A 26,862-nucleotide genomic window follows, 5' to 3' on the forward strand; every position below is an offset into this window, starting at 1 on the left:
AGGCAAGAACAAACTAGCTGGAGGGTAGTTGGATACCTTTCCAGAATACAATTTTTGACTTCACTACCTTAATCTCAAATGGTGTTTTAATTTTCCAATGTTTTCTTTCCCAAAATATTCATTATTTTGACATTCTGTATTTATATCTACTTTTCAGAGATTTTGCCTTCCATACCTGGTACTAGGGGCAGTGTGATTTAGTATGTCACATCATCAAGGTGTATGTTCCCTTCACTTAGCCATGCTGCCACTTGCATTGCTATTGTAGTTTCTGTTCTCTGCTTTCCTGCTGACCTGTCAAATTGTTTATTTTATAAATAGCATCATGGTACTGTGGCCTTTTTCCATCAGCACACTTATAATCTTCCCACCTCTTCACTCCAATATTCTAACTCAAGTGTCTGAGAATCTAGTAAAATGTCTACCTATATATAACTTGCAGGTTTTGTCAAATAACTAAAGGTTTAAAAGGATTACTTTTGTAGATGCTTAGCTCATGTTTTTTACGCAAAGATTTGAGCAAACAGTAGACCATGTAGAAATCTGGCACAGTAATGCAGAGAATATTTGAGGATTCAATCTTAATTTCTTTATTTTCCCCCTTGTGACTCAATGGTGTCAGTGGGGACTTGATGCTTGTTCTGCCCATTCCAAGCCAAGCTAAGTGCAGAAGTGTTCCCACTCTTAGTCCTTATATTCAAGCAAAAGCTTTGACCCTTTAGGGTAGTGTCAGTGTTTTACGTACCTGTCACTGTGGGTTTCACTGTCTATTGGGCTTTCTTCATGTTTTCATCAAGAAAAAATAAGCAACTGCATAGAACGTGTCAGAGTCCTAAACCTATTAAAGCTTTCAGTGCACTACACAGAACATGCTGGTTTTTTTCTTTTCACTAGGGTATATTCCATCTCTAATAACATTCTGGTTTGTTTAAAGACTGATCTGGGATACAATCATTACTATATCTGAAAATATAGATGAGCCTGTGGAGATGGTCCATAAAATGCTATTTTCAAAGAAAGAAAGGGATGTCCTTAATTTCCCTAAGCTCCAGCCTTTATGTGCATCATATTTATAATAGGTTAAGTTTTTAAATAGGTTTCATTTATGCCAGATGCACATTGACCAAAAGAACTGTGTAAAATCCCCTATTCTAAGTTTCTGTGTATCTTATCTACTGATAAAAGTGCAATGATATTAGCACGTTTCCCCTTTTTCTTCTCAGCCTCCATTTTGCTGCAGAGTTCCTGTCTTGAATAGGAATTGAGAATGTATTTTCGCTTTTACACTTCCTTCTGATTCTACTACTTGTATGAAATGTGTCTTTAACCAGTCTCACAAATCAGTCACCAAGCTGTGCTGACTACTTTCTGGGCAGATAGTGATTGTACCCACATGCTAGGACCTCTTTCACAAAGTATGTCAGTGGAAATCATAGTCCCAGTGCATATTCGTTTCCTCGCTGTGTGGATTTAATTAACATAATTTCGTCAAGTTGGCTGCTCTTAAACCTAGGGGTATCCCTTAGTGGGCTGGGTTATTTATTCCCGGGATACTCCTGTGTTGCAACACTGAAGTTGCGTTGTTGACCAAAAGCCAGTTCTAAGTAACTATGAGAGTGATTTAAAAAATGGTACTAAGGTATGGGTTTGGAGAGGATAGATACTGTATCCATGTGATATTCCCTAGGAATACGTTGCCTAAAGACTGGGATATTGTTTCTATCTTCTTGTGCCTAAATGGTAATGCCTTCTGTACTGAGACATCCGCTTTACTTTTGTGTGCACATGTCTGCTATGGGTTTTTTTAGTGTTTCTATTTGTATTTTTTCTAACCATTGTTGTAATTCCTAGCCTTAATATTTTTGTTTCTATATAGAATTAATTACCTTTTTGCTGGAGGCTTCTACCCAGTTGGTTTCCATGTCATCAACATAATACTGCATTGTACTATCTCAGTGTTGATGGTTGATGTGTTCTCCATATTATTGGGTGGATTGCAATTCAGCAATAAAGGAAGACGGCTAAACCTGGCTCCAAAGTCCTCTCTTCTTGCTGCTTTGCTCTTTGCTGTACATCCAGTGCACACCGAGTGTGTAAGTATTGAATAATTATCTCCAGAGATTTTTATTTTAGAAGTTCTTGACCATCTTGACTAATTAATTCTGGCGTAGCCTTATACTCTACAGATTGCTTTTAGATATTCTTAACACTTCTCTTGGCACATGTCTTAATAGAACAATCAAATATTATGGTTAGTACATCCAAGGCTTGTAATTCCACCGAGCTAGACCTTATTAAGGAACACAAATCATTCAAGTATAATAACTAAAGGAGGATAGCACTATGCTACAGAGTTTCCTTACCTCCTGGATTTCTCTAATTACTTTTCATTCCCATTCGCATTGGTAAAAAAGCAAAGAGTTTTAAAATCAGAGATGAGGCACTCTATGAACTTTGTATGTTACTAGTACAGTACTGCATTCAGTTTTGCATCCATGCTGCAAAGACAACACTGGAAAAATTGGAGAGTGCTCAGAAGAGCCATGAAAGTGATTAAAGGGCTGGAAATCATCCTGTTTGTGAGAGATCAAACTGGGTTTATATTTTTAATGTGAAGGAGAAGATTAAAGAGGTTTTTTTTAATCTCAGTCTGTAATTATGTACATGGGGAACACAAATTTGACAGTGATTGCCTGCACTTTAATATTGCAGGCAGAAGCAAAGATGTAAAGATGCAGAATAGAAGCATGGCACATGTATAGCAATCAATTAAAATATCTGACCAAAACACAAAATCCTAATGTGGGAATTCTGTGAAAAGAAGATGGTGTTCTTAAAAAGCTCTTTTGTGCTTGCAGCTGAGAAAATCTCATGGCCCTATGCTAGTGGGCTTGTTGAATGTCATCACTGATCTCTTATCTCGTGTGATAATGAATAAATCAAATATAAAATTATCACAATAAGGGAAATTTTGGGGGGATTTGTTTGAATTTGGAAGGTGTGAGCTACAGAAAAAGTACTAGCTGTGATTTTGATTTTGTCCTAGCAATGAACAGCAAATCCTACAGTGCACATTCTACATATGTGAATATGATTTTTCACTTATGCACAATATGCCATGGTTTTGGCTTCTTGCATTTGCTCTGCACACGATTGGTAGGGAAAAAGTTATTGAAAGCTGTGCTCTCAGCTGACTGGAGACCTTGCAAGTTTTGAAGACCTAGAGATGGTGCAAAGTTGTTATGCATTAGTAATCTGCCACCTTTTCTGGCAGTGTGGCTAAAACATCTTGACAATCATTCTCTGGTGTTCACTCGCCTGCACAATAACTTCTTTGTGAGAGTGCACTGTGTCAGAAGGGCCCCTCGTATTTGTTCTCCAAAACCAGTTTTAGATGTCAGAGTAAAGTAAAACAAGTCTTCAGTGCTTTTGATGTTCTGACATATAAAGAGAAATCTCACTTGAGTCTCAGCTTTGGAGCAGACCTACTATTGACCCTTTTATCAATATCCATAAATTTATTCTGCATTCCATTTGACTTTAAAAATGTATTTAAATCAGCATGAGAATATTAATAAACCCTTTGTCATGTCAAATAAATTACAAGTGATGTGGTCTCCTTGCATATTTGAAGACTTGCAAATGTTTCAGGCAAACAGTGGAAGAAGAGGAGGGAAAAAGTAGCATGCTTATATATCAGGCCTCTTCTAAAATTCAGGAATGAACAAAAACCTCTAATCATTTACATGGTGAATAATAAATCTTGCTCCAGTGAAGAAGTCATTTATACTGCTACAGTTCTAGGATGAGTGTGTGTCTGGCAGCATCTCTCAGAAAGCATTCCTTATGATTTTAAACCTGTGAGTTTCAAGTATCCGACATCCTGGTTTTGAAATGAGATGACATATTGTGACATAAAATTGTGAAGAATCCGTCTGTTTGCTGCTTTGGGTTTTTGGTTTATACAGTGAAACAAACTGTCATGTAAAACAGATACTGAAAGGTGTAATGCTTTCAGTACCTATGTGAGGAAAACACTATAATTTTTCTACCTACAAGTAAATACTCTTGTGCTATAGTTGTCTGCTCTAAAAAAGGCCTATTCTTTGTAACACTTCAGTGATGAAATGCTAAATGAATCATGGGCACAAGAATATATCTGATACTAATTTAAAACTGGTTTGTTTTTTTTCTTTTGTTTGCTTTATTTCCAGAATCTATATGCCTTATCTTGCATTTTAGGTAACGTTTTGCTGTTGGGGTCATCTGAGGCCATGTGCATTATTAGCCCCTTAATCTCTTTGCTGTAACAAGTGGACATTTATTTTCGAAATTGTGTCAGCTCACCTTAACTTTTATCTCATTAGGAAGAGCGGCTCCCGAAGCAGAATGACACTTCATTATTTTCACCTTTCAAAGCACTCCACAGCTATTGAGTTAATTCTCATAATTCCTTTGTATGATAGAAGAAGGAGCAGCAGAGAAGCTAGGTGCACAGCTGTAGATCAATCAAGAAGTTCTTCTGTACTGAGTTTAGGAGTCCAACAGTTTCTGTTTTCACAGTGCTTAAGTAACGCTGAGGGTGAAAGTGGGAGAGAGTCTCTGCAGTGGAATCAGTCATACTGTCATGCCTCTACACTTCTCTTTCTCTGATGTTATTTGGAAATAGTTGCTCCATCATGTTTCCCTGACACAAAAAATGCCCTTTTCCTTTTTACTTTCCTCTTTCTGTTCCACACACAAAATGGCACAACTGGTATACTATAGGAGAACTGAAGTTTCTGCTTTTATCCCTGAAATATGATCACAAAAAAGTAATTTAAAAAAAAAAAAAACATGTAGCTGTTCTGCCCTGCTTCTGTACATCTCCCAAAAACATGGAACTCAGCACTCCAGGCAGCAGAGCTAGACTGAAAAATAGGGGGTATTTCCATGATCCTTGCTGTGCGTGTATGTTCTAGTGAGGTTCCTACATCAGGCTTATACAGTCCCCTACCAGCTCCATGTCATGATTTTCACAAAAAAATTGTGGTGTTATCCTGACACTTGTGTAATTGAGAATTGAAGACCCAAAAGTGTCTTGCTCTGTCTCAGCCAGTTATTGTAAATACAGTTTAGGGGCTTGAAGCAAAGCTTACAGATAGCCCTGAGATTGCACTTGATTTAAATGGGTTGGCACAGATCTCGAGTACAGAGGTCCCAGGATGTGCTTCTCATTTTCTTTTGCATTAGTACAACTTCTGTTTCAAGATGCAGTTGCAGGTAGCTCTAATGCCATCAGTTAATACAACACAAAAGACTGCCAGAGGGGGAATCTTTTTTTCTTTTTTTTTTTCCCTGAATCTGCAGGCTGGAAGGTATTTGTCCATTCTGAGTGCTCAAATTGAAATTTGAAGGCTGGCTTGTCTTCTGAAAGTGAACAGTTTTGATTTGTGTTTCAGCAGAGCTGCCAATTTAATTGTGGTTCAGGATGTTTGGCTTCCAAGCCATGTAATAGCTTCAAATGGAAAGAGAGTCGATTTAGATTAGATATTAGGAGGAAATTCTTCAGTGTGAGGGTGGTGAGGCAGTGGCACAGTTTGCCCAGAGAAGCTTTAGATGCTCCATCCCTGGAAGTGTTCATGGCCAGGTTGGGTGGAGCTCTGAGAAACCTGGCCTAGTGAAAGGCAGAGGGGTTGGAAGGAGATGATATTTAAAGTTGCTTCCAACCCAAACTGGTTTATATTTTGATGTTTTCTAAGTTTTCTAAGAAATGCAATTTGATCCAAAAAACAGATGGAATTGTGTAGAGTCTAAATTTTATGCAGTGAAATCCTCCTTCATTTCTTAAAAAAAATTCCATAAACTACAGTTTTCATAAACCAAAGCCAAATTATTTATGTAGTTGATACTAAGCAATACCAAATAAAAATAGGATGCATCTATAAAAAGCTGGATATAACTAATCCACCACACCCAGTTAAAGAAAAAAAGTGATACAGTTATATTCTATTATATATTTAATTTTGTATGCGTTCCTTTACTTCAGGTTTTCTAAGAATAAAAATCTGATCATTTGAAACTACTTTTCTTTTTTTCAAAGGTTGCTGGGATTGTTGGCAGAGCAGACCTACTGTGTGCCCTGTTCTTCTTGTTGTCATTCCTTGGCTACTGTAAAGCATTTAAAGAAAGTAAGCATTCTGTTTGCCCCTTTAATTTCCTATTGTGTATATTTTCAGTATTTGTACGTTTCAGTGAAGTATAGCAAAATTTAAAATGTCAGATTGATTTGTTTACCCTCACAAAATATATTTTTTTTAAACCTGCTTTAACAGCTACTTATTGTTAGAAGTTTTAAAAAGGTTGCTTTCCCTAATTCTTGTTAAACACTGAATTTAATTTAAGCAAAGTCTACTTCATGATAGGCTTATTTGCTAAATGTTTTATTGTTTAGAAGTTTAATGAAGTATTTTAATAAGTATTTTAGAAATAAATCAAACTTACAAATGTACATGCTTAAATATTTTACTACTCTTTATGCCATTATGTTGGGATGTCTTAAATGGGAGTCAGCTTTTTGGAACGTTATTTGTATTTTTAATGAATTGCAAAGAATTATTCCTATGACTAAGCCTTCTGGATTCCTGCAATATGCAACTGCTGGCATATAATGCTGAATATAGTGTTACTCACAGTTTTTGTAAGACAGCTGTGTTTAACAGGAACAATTCCTTGGTCGATGTTTTTTCAAGTGAGCTTTCAGATCTCTGGTATTGTTTGATCTGAATGCAGGTTGGCAGTTCAAATACAGTCGTGGAGAAATATCTTGGGGCTCTGTTAAACAAGCACACAGGAAAGCACGAGTTCATGACTGCGGAAAGCTTTGCAGGACATGCAGTCTGGTACCTGAATGTCTCTACCACGCAAAATACAGGACTCATTGGTGAAGCCACAAGGAGCTGTGTTGGGAAGGGCTTGTCTGTTGTTCCACAGGCATGGTCTGTAATGATTAACCAGAGCTGGCAGGGTATTTCAGAGGTACCTGAGCTGACTTTGTGATCTGGCTTAACAGCATAGTTGTGGCATCACAGAGACCTCTGTGTGGGCTGAGGGGGTGAGTTAGTCCACAGTGAGCTGTGAGATGCCATGAACAGCTCCTGCTGGTTCAGTTTGGATTGTTTGGAACTACTGTACATATTTCTATTGCTGATAGAATAAGTTTATCTTGCCATTTCAAATGTTACTTAGGATGGTTCCTGTTTACTTTAGATATATTTTTCTTCCTTTTGAGTAGGTTTAATTTCTTTCAACTGAGCTAATGATTTCTTGATGAAAATTGGCCTTGGGTTCTTGCTTGTTTGTTTATTCTTTTCTCACCTATTTTATTGGATGTGATTGTGCTTATGATGTTTCTTCTATTAGTGGCAGAGTAAGATAGACCAATCAAAAATGCCTTATCTGTTTTCCAGTGTCTCTCGTAGACAGGTAGGGTTATACTGCAGGGGCAATAATCTTTGCTTGAAGGACTCAAGAGCCAAATTCTTAGGATGACCACTGTCATCATTAGGACCTTCTAATTATTTTGCTATAGAGGACATCTTGAGAATGATTAAGGATGTGTATTCTGGTTAAGGATATTCTTCAACTTGTGAGGGTAAAGCTTAATAGCTTTTAGAAATCAGTGTTAATGTAATAATATTCTTGGACTGAAATTTGTGTCATTGATACAGAAGAAGGAAAATGTTGCAAAGACAAGATACTAACCAGCCCTTGCTGATTTTTATTGGGCATTACATAATAAAAGGGGAGCAGATGTCTTTTAAGCAATTTTGCCAAGGAAAATTACAGTCTGCCAGCATTGTCTTTCAGGTCAGTTTCCAATGTTTACTGTCACCTTCACTGCCTGCTTTTCCCTCAGCGACTTCTTGAAGAAGTTTAGACTTCCTCTGTACACGAGAATTTGTATCCAAGATACGTACTTGAATCTTTCACCTTGATTGCTGCAAAGGCACACTACTGACTCATCAGCCAGGAGCTTATCACCCAGGCACTCCAGACCTTTTTCTGCAGAGCTGCTGCCCCGGCCTTAATCATTGCATGGTGTTGTGTTTGATTTTTCGCGAGGCCACTCCCTCCAGCTTGTCACAGTCCCTCCAAACAATCCTCTCCACCATTGTATCCATCTAGCTGAATTCCACCAAAGACCACAAGCAGTTTTTCTTGCTGCCCTTATTATTTTTTTTTCCTTTGTGGATGGGGGAGGTTTGTCCAGGCTGCAGCTGTTTGAATGTGAGTGCTTATGTAGGAAAGGGCCGTGTCTGTGTTGGAAAGTGCAGCCACAAAGAGAAGGGAGGCTCTCTTCACAAGGAGCTACACGATGAAGACAAGGGGCAGTCAATGCAGTTGCACTGGGAAAGGTTTCACTCTGATGTAAGGAAGAATTTTTTTACAGCAGGAACAATCAATCACTGCAACAGTCTCCCCAGAGATGTGGTAGATTCCCTATGACTGGAGATTTTCAAGATGCATTTGGACAGGGTTTTAGGTGATCTTGTCTAGGCTCCCTTTCCTGCAAAAATTGGACCTGGTGATCTCTGGAGGCCCCTTCCAAACTGAGCTGTTCCTGTGATTCTTTGTATGAAAGGTTTTAGGAAAAGGTAACCAAATATGGGGAAGTGACTGTGGTAGAATATGGCTCTTCAGTGGGTTTGCAAAGTAAATAAAAAGTTTTACCCTTGGTATGAATTTCCATTTTTTGTGACCAGTTCTTCTAGGTACTCTCAAATGATAGGTTAAATAAGGAGTAAAGAACTTTTATCTGACTTCAGCTGAGTTTGATTCTGCATAGATTGAGGGAGTGAATCCCAAATGGAAGCTAGTCTCACTGTGAATATAAGAACATGCATTTTAAAAATATGCACATATAATTTAAAAAGCAGACTTAGACAATGTCTCCTAAGCAGCAAAGAAAAAGTACTTTTCCTTCTTTTAGAATGTTGTCTTCTGATGTCAAACCCTCAAGATCAGGAATGTCTGGGATGTTCCCAATGCATGTTGCTAGTTCTAGAGCAAGTTAAGAGCTGTTATTGCATAATTTTCTAGGTTAAGGCTAAGAAGGTAATTTATCTTTGTGAAATAGTGTTTGTTTGTGAGAAAAAGAGGGGAAAAAACAACCAAAAATCCCTCAGGGGTTTTTAGTAAAACAACCAAAAAACCCCTCAGGTATCAGGTTTATGTTCCTAATGAAATAGAGGTGCTTTGTGGTGATCCTACACAAAAGTGGATTGTACCAACATCCTTTTTCCTTTTGTTCTGCTGGGCTTTTTGTATATTAAAGGCAAGCATGGCCCTAAACTGTAGGTCAACTGCGTGTGTCTTTGTTCCTGGATTTGGCTGTCACATTTATATAGAGCTTAGCTCACCAAATTTTTACAAAAAGTGGGAGAAGAATTATCAAAGGTTGATTTTTTTTTTTTAATTGTTACAAATAGACACATTGTAGTGTGACTCTTTTGGACCACTTTAAAGAGGGTAGAACTCTTAAGACCATCAAGATTTGTAGCCTGCATTTGTATTGTCTTTTGAATATGCTTACCAAAACATGTTTGATGCCAGGTTGTTTTTGTTTTGTGAACATTAAGTGAGCATCTAAGTAAAACAAACACTGACAAGCCTGATGTGATGCTACTGATACGGCTGGGTCAGTAACATATCTTGTTTGGCTACCAGCAGCATCCCAATGCTATTAGCAGAAAGGTTATCCAAGCTTTTAATAAAGAACCTGGCTATTCTTTCAGCAAGGCAATGTGAAATTTGTGTATGACTGAATTGAAAAAATCTGTATGTGTTTCAATAGTTTAGACACAGTTAATGAATTGTCATTCTTTAAAGAAAAGGGGTCAAAAATCATATGTGGGAGACTGGTTGGTGCTTCTTTTCACTTGAGAAAATGAATATAAAGATTTATAAATTTTTTTTGCGTGGGAGTAGGAGCTCGTGAAATGTCTGAGGAGGATTTGGAAGTACTATGGGGAAAGTATATGTAATAGTGAAAACAGTCAGGAGATCAGAAAAATATCAGTGTCAGGCTGGAAAACTTCCAAAGGGAAATAATGGTTTTTGTAAAGCTCAAGATATACTGCAGCTTGTTTACCTGATTTATTTGTGGTTTCAGTGGATTTTTGGGTAGACAGTTTATTTTAGCCAGAATCTGAAGCTTTCTTTTTTCTTTCTTTTTTTTTTAAGTATAGGCATTTAATTATGTGGGCTATAATTATGTCTTACTGAAGTTCTACAATTCTGTTACTTTTTCCCAGTATACCGTTTTTGAAGTTAGCATCTTTGAAAGGATAACATTTATAATTGCAAGGAACTAATCTGTTGTTCTCATTCTGTCCTGCTGTTTTAAACACAACTGTGGGGACAAATCCACTGCATAGGCTTTGGAGACAGCAAGAGCTGACAACTGTTTAGGTATGTTCTGAAGGGAATTGTGGGTTATTAACTTTGTTGAATTTTAATGCAGCTTCTCTGGGAATTCATAAGGCAATTTAAAACTGCTGTAGTGTTCATTTTTTGCCTTCCTTTGTCTTCGGTTTTGACAGCGATCCAGTTGCATGTATTTGCCATCTGCATTGGCAGTCTCTGAATGAGGCAAAATGAGGAGTTCATGACTTGGTCCATGTGAATAATAGTGGTGCAGATATTAAATATGGGATCAGCTCTTTGCTCATATGCTGTGACATCTAAAAATTGGCTGTGTGTTTCTGTTTTGTTTTGTTCTGTGTAGATGTCAATCAATCATCTACTAGTTCATTGCTAATTTAATAAAGCATGCAAAGTAGCGATGAGTTTTGTGAATATTGGAGGTTTATATTATGGAAATTTTCCTACAGATTGGAAACAAATATTTAAGTCTCCTGTATGAAAAAGATCATTACTAAGATATGGGGAATTTGTTAGCTATTGTGCAATTGGTCAAGAGGTATTTACTATTGTTAAACATGTGAGCCCTGATTTTTTTAACTATGTGCCCTAGCAATTTGAACACATTGGGAGGGAATAGTTGTAAGTGGAAAACCTAACAATTTTATGATTTTAGTTGGCTGAGGAAACACAATGACCTTTTTTTCTGGTAGAATTAATGCTAGCTTTCACTTCTCCAAGATGTAATTCAGGGGATAGATACTTCCTTCATTGTGGCCTCTAGGTAATGTTAGCTAGCTTTCACTTCTCCAAGATGTTGTAATTCAGGGGATAGATACTTCCTTCATTGTGGCCTCTAGGTAATGAGTTTGAGATGGCTGGATATGTTTAGGAATGGCATTTCCTACTCTAATATCAATATTAAGTGAAACACTGAGCTGAACTGCAGTAATACGTACATTTGGAGATACACAAGGAGATCTTGGGCTTAATTTAATTCTAACAGTGGATTTGTTTGTGATCTTTTAAGACTAGATAATTCTTCCCCCTTTGCTTAACAATTCATGAGCAGGGAACTCTTAGAGCTTGATAAGAAGAATATTTGTAGCAGTTTAGTTGGAAGACACCATCCCCACAGACAAGGCACATTAATGGAATACATTTGAGTGTTTGTGATCCATTTCATTTAAAAATTAAAACTTCTGCAGGAGCTCAATATAACTTACTTTGCTTTAACCTTCAGAGGAGTAGGTGCTTTCACAGAATCAGTTGCTGTGTTTCACCTGAAGATGGTGACTCCATAAACTGCTCCAAGCTGTCACCTGGCTGACTCTTAAGTTGCTCAGCAGGGTTGGAAGAAGGAAATGCTGAATGCTAAAGTGTCTGAATTGATAGTAATTTCTTTGGATATTGTTAGTTTTGGTTTACAATATAACTAAGCTTGGTAGTTTAAATGTAGCGTTTTCTTCATACGCTTCACTTCTAAGGAGTTTGTTTTCATTGACCTGTGGATTTAGGACACCAGAAAATAAGATCTCTTGAAATAGGATTAGTATTTAACTCCACTGTCAGTGTGTTGCTCTTAAATTTAGGATCAGTCAATTCAACACTATACAACACTTTGTGTATGCATCCTTGCCCTAGAAATGCTTATACTCAAGTCTAGCAGTCTGAATGAAGGAGCTCCCATGGCTTGTTTATGGTTTACATAGGTATTTTTTTATTTTGAATCCCTTCAACTTTCAGACTTTATGTATTCCTAAAGAGGGACCATCTGAGCAACACTTTTTGGGTTTGTGTAGAAACACTATATTTTTTCCAGTTTAAAAGAAAAATAAGCAAGTACTCTATTTCTTTGGCATGCTTACAATTTTGTCCATCTGTTAGAGTGGCAAAATGCCCACTCACAATATGGTGTACCAGTTTCAACCAGGCACAGGTGCCAATCAGAGATCGGTTTAGTTTTCTGACACAAGATTTTTCTGGTGGGAAGCAGCGCCATATTAGGGGAATATGCTTTGTTGGACTGATTACTTCTGTTGGCATGTGTATATCTCATAATAAGCACTTATGCAGTGCTTTACATTTTCAACTCACTGTTAAAAAAAAGATGAAATTGAAGGCATTGCTGAATGGTGGTCTTTTGTATCTATTTTGCCAGCCTAGTTTACTGAGATTTCTGCAGTTGAGACAGGGGGTGGTGGGGATGGAAGGGTGTTGTGCATATTGACCCAGGAACAAGCGTGAAATAAAATGTTTCTTAATTAAAATTCTTTCTCTTTGAAGTTTAATCACTGATGAATTTTGATAATATTACAATTCTGTATATAACTGTCGATTTTTTGAGCCCGCAAAAGAAAACAAAGGAACAGAGATTGTGCCTTTCAGGAGATCTTGTTTACAGAACCACAGAGTGTTTGAAGTTGGAGGGGTCTTGAGGTCACCTGACCTGACCTGCCCACACAGGGTCACCTAGAGGCAATTGTCCAGGAGGCTTTACTGCAGGATTTTGCAGTTCCCCTCATTAAACCATATGAGATTCCTGCCAGACCATTTCTCCAGCCTGACAAGGTCCTTCTGTATGGCAGCACAACCCTCTGGTGTATCAGCCACTCCTCCCAGCATGGTGTCCTCAACAAATGTGCTGAGGGTGCCCTCTGCCCCAGCATCCACATCATTAATGAAGATGTTGAAGAGGACTGGACCCAGTATTGACCCCTGAGTATACTGGCCTTTGGTTAGACTTTGTGCCACTCACCACCACCCTCTGGACAAGCCATTCAGATAGCTTTCAGTCCACCTCACTGTCTGCACATCCAGCCTGTTCAGCAACAGCTTCTCTGTGAGGATCTTGTGAGAGATTGTGTCAAAGACCTTACTGAAGGTCTTTAATGCTCAGTATCTAGGACCTTCATTATTTCTCTTTCACTGTGTTTTTTATCATCTTTGCAAGTCTATGCTTAAGCTTGACTTTGCTGGGCATGCTGAAATAGTTCTTGCATCTGATACTTGGGATGTTCACACAAAGAAAAACTTCTTTACACACAGCTTTGGGCATGTGCCTATTGAATGGCTTCTGTTTTCTTTTATTTGGCTGGACCATTTCTCCAGGCCAGATTGGATGGCACTCTGAGCAACCTGGTCTAATGGAAGGTGTCCCTACCCATGGCAAGGGGTTGGAATCAGATGACCCATAAGGTGCCTTTGAAACCAAGCTATCATATGATTCTGTGTTTTTTCCAGTTTGTCAATGGAATTCTGACCTCCTTTGTATGATTCTTGGCCATTGAAGCCTGGCAGCATTTCTGGTCTTAATAAGCATATTTCTTATTCCGATATCTAAATGGAGTAAGGACAAAGGAAGAATCCAGTACAGAATGTCATCTTTACTTTTTTTCACAGCAAGCTGGTATCTTACCGTAGTTTTCCAGCTGTTATTTATACCCATTCTATAACAACTTCATACAGCCCTTCTTTTTTGTGGCATATTTCACACTACTTCCAGTGTTATTCTCATGCCTTTGCAAAGTCAAGGTATAGGATGCTTATAGATTTCCTTTTGTCAGGAAGACTTTTTTTTTCTGTCCAAGTCAAAAGTTATACTTAGTTCTATATAAATGACTAAAATTTTTGGCAAACAATGAATCATATTCTTTTATGTTTTAGAGTGTCACTTAGAAAATATTTTTATCTAGGTGTAGTGACTTTTTTGTAATTTTGACATTTTGCCAGCCTCAAACCATGACACCAGTCAGCTTAGCTTTGTATCTGTAGTCTACCCTTTTGTATTTTTGTTCCTTTTCAAAAGTAGATATGTAGGCATTATTTTATTTTATTTGAGATTCCTGGATTCTCATGTATTTTTCATGATTTCTGAGAGGTAACAGTTGAGATTACTCTGGGTTGTATAGGACCTGTTGAGTGAGTGTAACCAATTGTTATTTAAAACAGATTAACTTCTCTATGAATTTTGTCTTGTAGTTCACTGTTTTTGCTTTTGTCCTTCCTCTCTTTCTGCTGATGCTGTACTTGCCATCTGATTGCAACTGACCTTTCTGGGGAAAAAATGAAGGAAAAAGGCACAGAACACTTCCATTTTCTTGGCATTGCCCATTTTATTTCTCAATGAATATTGGAGTAACTCCTTCCTCACTACTCTTCTTACTAATATATCTGTGGAATTGTGGGGATTTGTTCTTTACATACATTACCTTTTCTCATTTTGCAATGTGAACTTTCTGTGTTAGATTTTCTGTATGAATGTGCTGCTTTTACATTTGTCCTTGATGATTTGACCTAGTTCCCTTTTTACTATTACTCTTATATTTTGAATCATCAAAGCACTTCTGAATTGCCAGCTGGTCTCTTACTATATATATTTCCTACAATCTTCTGTGTTAAGATAATTTGTATTTGTGTACTGAATACTGCTTCTCTGAGAAGTGCTTAGTTGTCCTGACTCCTTCCCACTAGAATTTGATTCTGAGAAGAAGAAACCTCTCAATGGAAGAAAGTCTGCTTCCATAAACACAGTAAAAGTCCATTGGCTGTCTTCACTATTTTCATTTTTACATTTTCTGAGGATGACTGACGGTCATTTTGTGAACACAGTCAATTACTTTACCTTCTATCCTTGCATACTCTGTGCTATTGATTTCTACATTAGAAAAAAACCAAAACAACAGCAAAAATGCCAAAACAAAGAAGCAAACAAAAAACCCACCAAAACTGGTTCTCAAGAACTGGCTGAACTGTACTGCAGAGTCTGAAAAGCTCCTTGAAGGGATGTATTTAGAATTCTTTCTGTCTTAGCCGTACTCATAGAAGGAATGTTCAAGCTCTTTCCTCCATGAGTTACAACTCTCAGCTGTTCTTCTGTATAATTGATGTGGGCTGGAGTTTCCCATTGCATTTTAATTTTTCCACTTCCAATGTCTCTTTAGTCATTATGTATTTTGTATTTTCTTGCCCTTTTTTTTTTTCATTATTCAGATGTGTATGATTTCTTTCCTAAAAGAAGACTTTCTTTTATCTTTTGTAACATTTGCACCTCTAATGTAAGTTTTACCTCATCTCTGGAGACATAATTTGGAGTGGAGGGAGAAGGATCAAATGCCCTCTGTGTATTGCAACGATGAATCTTAAACATCTTAGTATTCACTCTGTTGAAGTTTTAGAAGTCTTAGGTAAGAAAGGGTTTTTTTAGGTTAGAAGTAACTCAAAACCTGTTCTTTGACATATTTGTATTAAAAGTTTGGAGCTCTCTGTTACAAAAGAAGTAGCCCGGTTCAAAATGAAAGAGAAGGCCAATGTCAGCAGATCCTTTTCACACTTATGGTTACGATTTATATCTGACCCCAACAACATTTGAGGTGGTGTACTGGTTTCCCTGTATCATCAGCGCAGAGTTACAGCTCTGAAGGGAGTTCAGCTGCATTTAGCTAGGTAACTTAACCCCTAAAGGCATCCTCTGCTCATGGACAGTTACAAAGGAAGCCTAGTGCACTAGCTTAGGTGTAGGTTTCTACTTCTGGTGAAATATCTTAGTCTTGCAATTTACCCTTCCCACAGACCATTATTGCAGTTGTCTTTAAGCACTGAGGGTCAAACCTGCATTAGCAGTAGAGAAGAACTGCTCTAGAGATCAAGGAAACTAAGAAAGGGATTCAGTCAATGAATGCAGAGTTCAACTTTGTTTTTGCACACGCCAAGTCCAAGATTGATTCTTGTGATGCCTGTAGAGCCCCTGTTACTTGAATCAAGGAACTGCCTCCCTCTGAGTGAGCAGAGTGCTTTCCTCTGTTGCTTGCACCGATGGAGTAGAGGTTGTGACAGATATGGTTTTGTGTGAAGTACCCATGTATTGTGTGTGATAGTACCTTGGCTGAAGTAGGGTTGATTGTTATATTTATCTCAGATATGCCTGCTTGTAGTACCCAAAATCAGCTACATGGTACAGTCTTTAAAGACCTTTTATTTGAGTAGAAGCTCTAGTGGCTCTTGATCTCTTAACCCCAGAGTTCCTCACCCTGCTGTAAAACTGCTTCCTGAGTGCAAGGACTAACTGCTTCTGCTCAGCTGCTGACATTTTTGAGCTCCATGGCATTCTGCCACAGTGATAATAAAATGACATGAGGCACTTGCTAAATGCAGCAGCTCTGAAGAAGCAGCTCATTGTGCCTTTGTAGACTAGACTGCAGATAAAACAGTTTGTGTGTGTGGCTCTTCATGAGTAACTATTATAAAGAATTTCTTGCTCTTATGGTAGCTTGGAAGAGAGTGGCCAGTAATGACAGAGCTCTAGCTAAGGATGATAAATGTCTCTAAATATTGGGAATTAACCTTTGCAGATGACAAATTGTGAAAATTATGTGAAGCTTCTGCCATTCTAATTAATCTGGCTAAAACATCAAGCAAATAGGGACATTTCTAATGTCTCCAAGACCAGAAAATGACTGCAATAAAGGGACAAATGCCAGCATATTGCAGGAGGTGCCCTATGCTGTTTTAGTCTGTGTGTCCAGATCTTGTCTGGTAGAAAAGACTGTGATACTAAATGCTGTTTATTTTTTAAATTCTTCTTTTAATTTACCTTTAAATGTGTAAAGTGCCTAAAGATATGGCATTCTGTATTTTAACAGATAAGGAAGGACATGCGTTTTCTGTATTCTGGGTGCTGGTGAGTGTTGTCCTAGGTGCAATAGCCATGCTGTGCAAAGAACAAGGAATTACAATACTGGTAAGAATTCTCTTATTAACTGAATTTTCACCTCAACATCTGTCAGGTATAGTTGCAAAGTCTACAGAAATTAATCTTCTCCACAGCTAATGACATGCACACCTTTATATTCTGTTCAGAAAACTAATTAATGTTGACAAAAGGCAGTATTCTTGTAGATCTGTCTTAACTGTATCTTTGCCAATACGTTAGAGTTTTTCACTTTAACTTTTGTAAGCAGGTTGCATATATTTTTGCAAAGTTGAAAGGTTTTACACCATTAGTTTCACTTTTGTTGCCCTTGTTTTTGAATTAAATTCTTGAGATAGCAGGACTACAAACTTCTTGTGAAGAGAAGTTCAAAGCTCATGAACAAAGATGTAAGTGGAGGAGAGCATTTTTAAAAGCTCCAGTCCCTTGCTTTTGTGAACGGTGTAATTATAATTAGGGCCATTGTTTATGGCCCTAATTATAATTATATTGTGGCCTAATTAGCACTTCTAGTACTGCATCTCTTCCTTTTTTTCCTTATTTAAGGGTCTGTCTGTGGAAACAGATGTAGTCATTGTTCATGTTTATTGTGGTCTGGCTTTTTATAACTTCAATGAAGGCAGTGCTTTTTTGGGCCACCTCAAATGCTGTATCTGTGATTTTTACTTTTTATATAGCTATATATCTTTATTAATAAATCCAGTGTATAGCTTTAGGTGACATAGATAAGCACCAGAATCAGAAAATTCTTTGCAACAATGACCCTCTTGTCCTTGTTAGAAGAAAAGGGAAAAGAAATTACAGAAAACTTCTTGATTTGGGATTTTTTTTAATAGATGTTTGTAGAGTGATGTGTTTTTCAAAGGTGTCTGTAAGGAATTGTCTTAAAACATTAAATTATCTACTCTAGCAGTATGAAGTAACTATTTGAGTTATCAGATGCAGAACTATTATTGGATTTGTGATCTTATTTGTTTGCTGCTGCACTGCTAGGATGATTGTATTTATTGTTGTGCCAAGGGGCACAGGTCAGAGGGATAAAGGGCTAAATCACCCATTAAAAAGATTACTTGGAGGCTGAATGTGATTTTCAGTAGAATTCTATTTCTATCTGAGTGAGCCAAAAGCCTTTTAATTGCCAAGTGGCCTTTCTACATGGAACAAAGCCACACTCTAACCTATCTTCTGTCCCTTGCCTTTGACTGTTAGTGAGGGGCTTGTGGCTTCCCAGTGTACCAGCCCTTTGCTTCACCTGGAACTAGTTTTACTGGGGGTTTTTTTTCAGTTCAGGTTTTGGTTTTTTGTTTGTTTTTTTAGTCTTTAGAACAGTGAGGTAATTTCTGAAATTATTAGAATATAGGATAAATACTCAAGAATTACCATGGTGATATGCTGAAACTTTGAAGCAGAAATGTTAAGGCTTGATTTTGCTGGTAACCTCAATAGAATTACCCCTGGACACATTTATACAGTCTGACTGCTTGGAGATAGTTATGTGCAAGTGTAGCCCTGCAAAGCACTGAATATATTCTAGTTTTGTGTAGTGGCTGATGTCATGTAGAACTCTTCTTCCCTTTCCCCCCCCGCCCCAACAACTTGCACTGTGTTTATTGCTGTTAATGCAAGAAAAACAAGTCTGATATCTCTGGTAAATCTTTCTCAGCCTTTGTCTGTACCCTTTAAAAACAGTATTTCTGAAACATGGAAGTCCAAAGATACCATACAACAAAAAATAAGTAGAAGGCTTTAAGAAAACTCCACCTTACTGATAGAAGCCTTACCTTTTGACTGCAGCATTTACACTGCAGAACGTTTGGGGAAGAAGATGGAGATCAGAATTCTGTTGTGACCATGCATATGTTATCTAGCTTTCTGGTGCATGGTATTCCCTGAAGGGTTATACCCTGTAGCAAATGGAGAATTTCCATTACAGTAAAATTTTTTCTACTAATATGAGCTCCGTTTACCATTCTGCCATCATTACTACCAATGTATCTCTCTAATTGTTTGGAATCAGAATTAAGATGTACAGTGAATCAATTTAAGATGTATTTAAAAGAAAATATTTGTGTTTAGCTGCTTCATCTTATGCTGTTATTTTCTCTTGGTTCCTTAGGGTTTGAATGCAGTGTTTGATGCACTGGTGATTAACAAGATAAATCTTTTGGAGCTCATTCGAAAGTTATTGTATAAGGACAAGTCATTGGAGGTGAGTTCTTGGATGTTTTGTTCATTCTTACAGGTTTTGTTCATTCTGGCCATTCAGACAGTTATGTCCTAAAAGACAAAGATTCAGCTTCTGGCAGTTTTGTTGTTGCTGAGAATTAGGGAAAAAAAAAAAAAAAACCAAACCAACCAACCAAAAAAGGCATTATTAGTCAGCCTATTAAGGCATCTTAACAACACGAGTGGTAATGGGGTATTGCTACAATTGCATTGATTAGTGAAACCCCTTCCACAATTTTCTCAACAGTATATTAAAAATGTTATATGGAACAGTTGACTGCCTGAGGCAACAAGCTCTCCAAGGTCAGTAACTATACACCTGAAATGGTACTTGGAATGGTTTGGTCAGAATAAAGAGAGGGAGAGATTTATGCAGGTTCTCAATGACATTGTTAGACAAGTACATTAAAAACACATTATGTTAATGGGTCCTAGTAGTTTTGTAGTTTAAAAGAAAAAGTTAGGTAAGCACTGATAGCTGCTAGGGATTGATTTTTCTGACTTTCATTGATGTCAATTTATCTGATATTGTCTCAAGTGGAGTCTGGCACCTAGTATTGGCACTGGCAAGCAAGTAACAGAAACAGTCAGCCTCAGATCAATGAAGGATAACAGCCAAATAGACCTACAGCCTACTAGAGCATCACGGCTGTTGAACAGCTAAGATTCTCATCCAACATTCCACAAGAATATTCCTTGTACTTTGCTTCAGTCTGGTTTCACTGTAGAGGAGTCTCGCTAATATTTCTGAGTGGCACAAGTCCTGTGGGGCTTTTAAAGTCCTTTGCAAGGAGTAAAATGAAGAGCTTCAGGGGAAAACAGGGGAAGTAGGTTCTCTAGAAATTAAACTATAGATTTGACCAAGAAGGGCTAAGTGAGGACTACAGGAGTGTTTCAGGCACTAAATAGGAATGCTGGGAAGTTTTGCTGTATAAGGAGACTGATGTCAACTAGAATGTGACAAGGGAAGCATCTAGAGCTGTAGGGATCTACAGCAGAGCTAGTTCAGAATTAAGTGCTGGAAAGAAAAGGTAATAAGTACAACCTTGGGAATAAGTGGTCAGTCAAGCCTTACATCAGTGCCTGGTAAGATCATGGAACAGATCCTCCTGGAAGTTATGTCAAAACATGCAAATGATAGGGAGGTGTCTGGAGACAGCCAACCCAGCTTCAGCACGTGCAGATTGTGCTGGACTAATCTCATGGCCTTCTGGAATGGAGAAGAGAAGGCTCCAGGGAGACCACCTCTCTAGGAAGCCTGTTCCAGTGTTTGACCAGTAATAAATTCTTTACAATGAGGGTGGTGAGGCACTGGAATAAGTTACCCAGAAAATTTGTGGATACCCCATCCCTGGAAGTGTTCTGGGCCAGACTTGACAGGGCTTTGAACAAACAGATCTAGCAAAAGACATCCATGACATCCCTTCCAGCCCAAACCATTCTATGATTCTAGGAAATGTTAGAGTCAAACCTTTTTGGAGAGTTATTCTTTAAGCATGAAGAGCTCAAAGTGTGCTTCTGTTTAAAAGAAGAACTTTTAAATGGTTCTGTTTCAGTGAAGAAAACATCAGGCCTTTTCCCTCTTGTTCTTTTAGTAGAAGTAATTAATTTTAGCTCCTCTTACCTGCAAAAATCTGTTCTGCTCTTTTCAAGGAAGCATGTCTAAGATTGTTTTGCTTTGTTGAAAGGTAAATCCTAAAAACTCTTCAAGTAAGAACATTTTTTTTCCTTCTTGATTGAGACAGGTTTCAGTTTCATGCCAGATTTCAGTTAGTTCTGAATCAGAGAGGATACAATAACACTTCTTCCACTTTCACATTCTGCCTACTGAGAGATTTCATGGCAATTGTGAAATCTGGCCTTTAAGAGACTGCATGTTCTGTTAAATGAAATGAAGCCCTGGGCTAAGAGATTTTGTTGTTAATCTGTCATAAAGCAGTTATAAATATTCACTACATGTGGTTTTTTTTCATAGTACAATTTTCTCCAAAAGCTATTTTATAGGAAAACCATTCCTAAATCCTCCTTGTAGTAACTTTGGTTACTGAGATGTCCAGGTTGGAAGCAATAACTTGAGCACAAAGGCTAGCTTACATAAAATGAAAATTACAGACTTCTTTATTCTTAAGTATTCAACTAAATATTTTATCATGACTCCATTGTCAATTACAAATACTAAAAAGTAATCTAAAAATTGGTTTTTTAATTTAACTTTTCCATCCTTTTAGAAAATAAGTATCTTCAGCCAGTGCACTGATGTCTGTCTTTGTTCAGGAAGCCTACCTTTTTCTTTTTTTTTTTTAAAGTTCAGACATAGCTGATATTGATATCCTAAACAATTATGATGGTCCTTGCTAAAGAGCATATTCCACTAAGAGGTAATCATAATTATTGTGCCATCTTAAATCTTTGACTGGTGTACTGTTATACTTACTGATGATTCTGTTTCCAGTCTCCACTGGTGAAGCTTGATGAATCTCTACGAAGTACACTGTTTTGGTTTTTTTTTGTTTGGGTTTGGTTTTTTGGTGTTTGTGTGCTTGGAGAAACGTGTTATACATTCTGGAGAAAAATATATAAAAATCTGTCAGATTTACTGTCTACATCATCACTTCTTTATGTTTTATGTAACTTGCCTTCTTTACAGCCTGGAGGGTGTATTATGAAATGCATGATGTAAACCAATTGAGTTAATACATACCAAACACAATTTTATACTTTTTCTGATCTTGGGTCATTTACCCTGAAGTAAGTGATTTGGGTGCCTCTCTGTCATTAGCTTTTTAATCAAGTTTTTGAGTGTGAAAATTTTAATTCAGTTTCTAATTCCTCCTAGTTCCTAACTGTGCAGTTTTCTTGGTCTATACCTGTAATTTTACCTTTAAAGATATCTAAGTGGACAAAATTTGTCCATGACAAGCAGACAGCTGAAAATAGCTATTTAAAACAAAGTCCCCAAAGTACTTACCCTCCATTTTAGAAATAAAAGATAATTTAATATGCTGTATACTAAAGGCTGTATTCTGCTCAAATTCCCTGTCAGAAAATGCCATGGAAAACTACATCAGCTATAGAATTACAGAGGATTTGTAGAAGAGAGTCTTCTTGAAGTGACCAGTTTTGTTTACTGATTGAGAAGGAAATTAAATTTTTTTGCAAAAAATACTTTCCCATTAAAATGTCAACTCTACTAGCAAAAATACACAGGAATAGGTTTTTCTTTCTGAGATAGAGGTGAAAAGGAAGTGAATGTGTTGGGTAAGAGACCAAATACTGTTTCTATATGAAGTGGGTTTTTTTTTCTTCTTTCTTTCCTGTAGAATGCTGGGCTGTTAAGGAAGGGGCTGCTCTTCAGGATAACTCTTTTGATGTGTGGAGGGGCTGGGATACTCTATATCCGCTGGAGGATTATGGGCACAGGGCCACCAGCTTTCACTGAAGTAGACAACCCAGCTTCATTCGCTGACAGTCTGTTTGTAAGAGTAAGTTACAAAGTTGCTTTTTTTCTGGCCAGCTCAGAACGTTTGTCTTTTGTTGTAAAATTAAGTTTTCTGTGCTTCTAAGAAAGAATAAAATGGGCAGTTTTTACATTTCGAGATATGTGTGGTGAGTCACCTTCACCTGTGCTGCCATGATGATTCTCTGCAATTTTTTTTTAATAGTATACAGTGTATACTCTTTACATTCAATTTAGCATGCACTGTACACATTGAAGTACTTTGCCATTATCTCAGTTTTTTCCCATGCATGCAAGAAATTAGCTTTTGCTGATTTCCATCCCTTTTCCACGTACTATGCTTGACTTTTCACCTTCTTTCACAACTAAAGAAAATAGCATGAAGTTCTAGTCTGGTGTATTTGGAGTGTGTCTTAGCAATATACCTCTGGTGGCATTAAGGATCTTTCTAGAGATGGAGAATGAAAGATGAAGACAGTGGATGATGACTTTTGATGTTTTCTCCTGTTGTACCAGATTGTTCTTTTTATGTATGAATATTGGTTGGACAGCACAGAATTGCATTTCCCTGCTCTGAACTAGAGAGCCACCTAGCTATGTTTAATAGAAAATTAAAATTTAATTTCACAGCTGTAATTGTAATGGATATGTAAATAGTTGTAGTCTAACAGTATTCATGTCCTCTATTGTGTTACAAGGGAAATGAGGGAAGAGAAATGGACTAAAGTTGCCCCCTTCTCCCCCCCAGCCAAGTTTAGTATCAAATAAATGTTTGTTTTCTCTTTGACTGACAGGCTATAAACTATAATTACTACTATTCACTGAATGCATGGTTGCTGTTGTGTCCCTGGTGGCTGTGTTTTGATTGGTCAATGGGCTGCATACCCCTCATTAAATCCGTCAGCGACTGGAGGATAATTGCACTAGCAGCACTTTGGTTCTGCCTAATTGGTCTGATATGCCAAGCTCTGTGCTCAGAAGACAGCCATAAGAGAAGGTAAGAGACAGTGATGAATTTTAAATGCCTGGCCAACTTGAGTACAGTATTATTTTGTTAAATCCACTACTGATAATTTTAACAATTCAGTAGAACCAGTGTCTAGCAAATGCAGTTCAAATAAATATTTATAGCTGTCATTACAGTTTTATCCCAATTTGGGTCCATCACTGTACACCAACTAGTAGGAAACAGAGTTGGAGGAGGAGGTATGGATGGCTGCTTTATTTTTTTTTCTGAAATAGTGTTTTGAAATCCTTAACACTGTAGGTGGTAAAAAGTAATATGTGCTCAAAACGCAGTAGAAAATTGTTTGTTGTTGCCTGTACATCCTACAAGTGATAATTTCCTTTAATTTCCTCCTAATAATGGAAGAGAGGTGATGTGCTTTGAAATCAGGTAGAAATACTAGCCATGTTCATACAGTTAAAAAGTAAAATGCTTGACCCATAGTAGGTACTCAGAAAACAACTTGTACTTTACTCAGAGAAACTAAAAAATTTATTGTAAACTGTTCTTTCTCACTAAGGGCTTCTGTTTAACTTTGTAGGTTCTGTTACCATGGATTTTATGTAGACTTAATTTCTCAGTTCCTTAAAATTTTCCAACTGCTCAGTCATAGAATGGTTTCAGTTGGAAGAGAACTTAAAAGTCAGGTAGTTCCAGTCCCCCTGCCACAGGCAGGGACACCTTTCATGAGAACAGGTTTCTCAAAGACCTGTTTATCCTGGCCTTGAACACTTCTAGGAATGGGACGCTGTCACTACATGTCCTTTTGAAAAGTCTATCTCCAGCTCTCTTGTTGCCCTCTTTAGGTACTGGAAGATTGCTAGAAGGTTTCCCTGGAGGCTTCTCTTCTCCAGGATACACAATTCCACCTCTCTCAACCTGTCTTCATAGGAAACGTGCTCCAGCCTTCTCCTCGTCTTCATGGCCCACCTCTGGACTCACTCCAACAGGTCCATGTCCTCCTTGTCTTGGGGGCCACAGAGCTGGATGCAGCACTCCAGCTAGGATCTCAGCAGAGCAGAGTAGGATGTGCAGGACCTGGCCCTGCTGGCCATGCTGCTTTGATGCAAGCCAGGAGGATATGGTTGGCTTTCTGCACTGCAAGTGCACATTGCTGGGTCATGTTCAGCTTCTCATCGCTGAACACCCCCAAGTCCTACTAAGGGCTACTCTCATGCCATTTTCCTTGTTCTTGGGACTGTTCTTTGTTCTTGCCATCTTTATTCTTGGGATTGCCCTGACCCAAGCAGCAGACCTTGCACTTGGGTTTCATGAGGTTTGCATCAGCCCACCTACCCTGTCCAGGTCCCCCTGGATGGCATCCTTTCCCTCCACTGCACAGCTGGGTGTCGTGGGCAAACCTGCTGAGGTGCACTCAGTCTCACCATCCATGTCACCAACAAAGATGTTAAACAGTGCCAGTCCCAGTACCAGCCCTTGAGGAGCACCACTTGTCATTGGACTCTGGACACTGAGCCATTGACTGCAACTCTTTGCATGCAACCATCCAGCCACTTCCTTAGCCACCAAGAGGGCCAGCTGTCAAATCCATGTCTCTGGTTTAGAGGCAAGGATGTCACACTGGACAGTGTCAAATGCTTTGCACAAGTCCAGGGAGATGACATCACTTGCTCTTCCTTTATCCAACAATGCTGTAACTCCACTGTAGAATGCTATAAAATTTGTCAGGCACATTTTTCCCTTAGTGAAGCCAGATTGGCTTTCACCAATCACCTCCTTATTTTCCAGGTGCCTTAGCATATTTTCCAGGAGGATCTGCTCCATGATCTTGCCAGGCACAGAGGTGACCTACTGACCTAGTTTCCTAAGTCTGCCTTTTTCCCTGTTTAAAACATGAGCATCTCCCCTTTTCTAGTCAGTGGGAACTTCTGCAGACTCATGAATTCTCAAATATGATGGGTAGGAGCTCAGCACTATCTTAAGTTCCCTTGGGATCTGCAAGCGCACCTTACCAGATCCCATGGAGTTGTGCACCTTACATGTTCTTGAACCTGACCTTTTTCTACAGCAGGCAGTTCTTTGTTCTCCCAGTCTCTGCCTTTGCCTTATGTGACTTGAGCAGTGTGGTTGGAGTACTTGCTAGTGAAGTCTGAGACAAAAAAGTCACTGAATACCTCAGCCTTCTCCATGTCCTGGGTAGCCAGGCTTCCCAAATGCTTCCACATTTTCCACAGTTTTCCTTTTATCACGAACAGAGGTAATTCTGTTGCTCAGAGTGCAAAATCTTATGCTTCTCTTCCTTCTCATTCCTTCAAAAGTTAACAGTGCACCCGCCTGCCTTTCTGCTGTTCCCATACTTATTTGCATAGATAAATAATTTTGGAGAGAGGGTGGAACTCCTGCTGCTAGTGATGTCATACTTTCTAGTAAAAATGCACTCACTAAGCCTTTATTCCTAAATAAAGATTTTTAGTAAAAGTGAAGACAAAATGTATAGTGAAGGCCTAGGACTTGTGGGGATGAGAAAAAGTAGGATGCATCTGCCTTACAGTGTAGAGATTAATTTGTAATAAATTAGAATAGAAAATTACCATGCCCGTGACCTTTGTAAGAAACACCTGACATAGACCTGATTCTTATTCCCTTATGCCCACTCTGTAAAATGAGGTACCTAGACTCTTTTGTCTGAGCTCTGTATAGTCAATAATGACGTGCCTGCTGAGGATGCTAACATTGGTGCCAAAAAAAAGGAAGAGAAACTGCTCTCAAAAACTGTGTGTCTCTTCTGTCAGTAGAACGAGAGTAAATGTCTAACTTTCAAGTGGTTAACCACAATGGATTCTACTATTGATGTGTTTGTTAGGAGAAAAAACACCTTCTCAGCTGAATGTGCACCTAAGTTTCTTCTTTAACAGTGACTTATGGTTTTTGCCCCCATTACTGTCTTACTAGGTCCAAAAATAGACAGGTAGCTTTTACCATTACTCTTCCTGCCTGTGTATTTTAAATAGGAGTTATATAATTAATATGTAATGGGGCTATTTTCTGGCCTGGAATTATGAATATTGCTTTTCTGGAAATTATAGCAATGATTTTTAA

The 26,862-nt window shown here is 38.1% G+C and overlaps 1 protein-coding gene across 1 annotated transcript in view; it reads left to right on the top strand.

Annotated features, from left to right (window-relative positions):
- The window catches only part of TMTC4 (transmembrane O-mannosyltransferase targeting cadherins 4), a 52,599-nt gene that overhangs the window by 7,242 nt on the left and 18,495 nt on the right, over nucleotides 1–26,862 (top strand). Inside the window, exons 4-9 of the mRNA XM_039730477.1 lie at nucleotides 1,877–2,093; nucleotides 6,083–6,170; nucleotides 17,046–17,143; nucleotides 19,230–19,322; nucleotides 22,660–22,821; nucleotides 23,591–23,793. Of these exons, the coding sequence (XP_039586411.1) occupies nucleotides 1,877–2,093; nucleotides 6,083–6,170; nucleotides 17,046–17,143; nucleotides 19,230–19,322; nucleotides 22,660–22,821; nucleotides 23,591–23,793 (861 nt within the window). The remainder of the gene's footprint in view (nucleotides 1–1,876; nucleotides 2,094–6,082; nucleotides 6,171–17,045; nucleotides 17,144–19,229; nucleotides 19,323–22,659; nucleotides 22,822–23,590; nucleotides 23,794–26,862) is intronic.

The sequence above is a fragment of the Passer montanus genome, unplaced genomic scaffold (genome assembly GCF_014805655.1).
Source record: "Passer montanus isolate IOZ18808 unplaced genomic scaffold, ASM1480565v1 scaffold72, whole genome shotgun sequence".
In the NCBI taxonomy this organism is placed as follows: domain Eukaryota; kingdom Metazoa; phylum Chordata; class Aves; order Passeriformes; family Passeridae; genus Passer; species Passer montanus.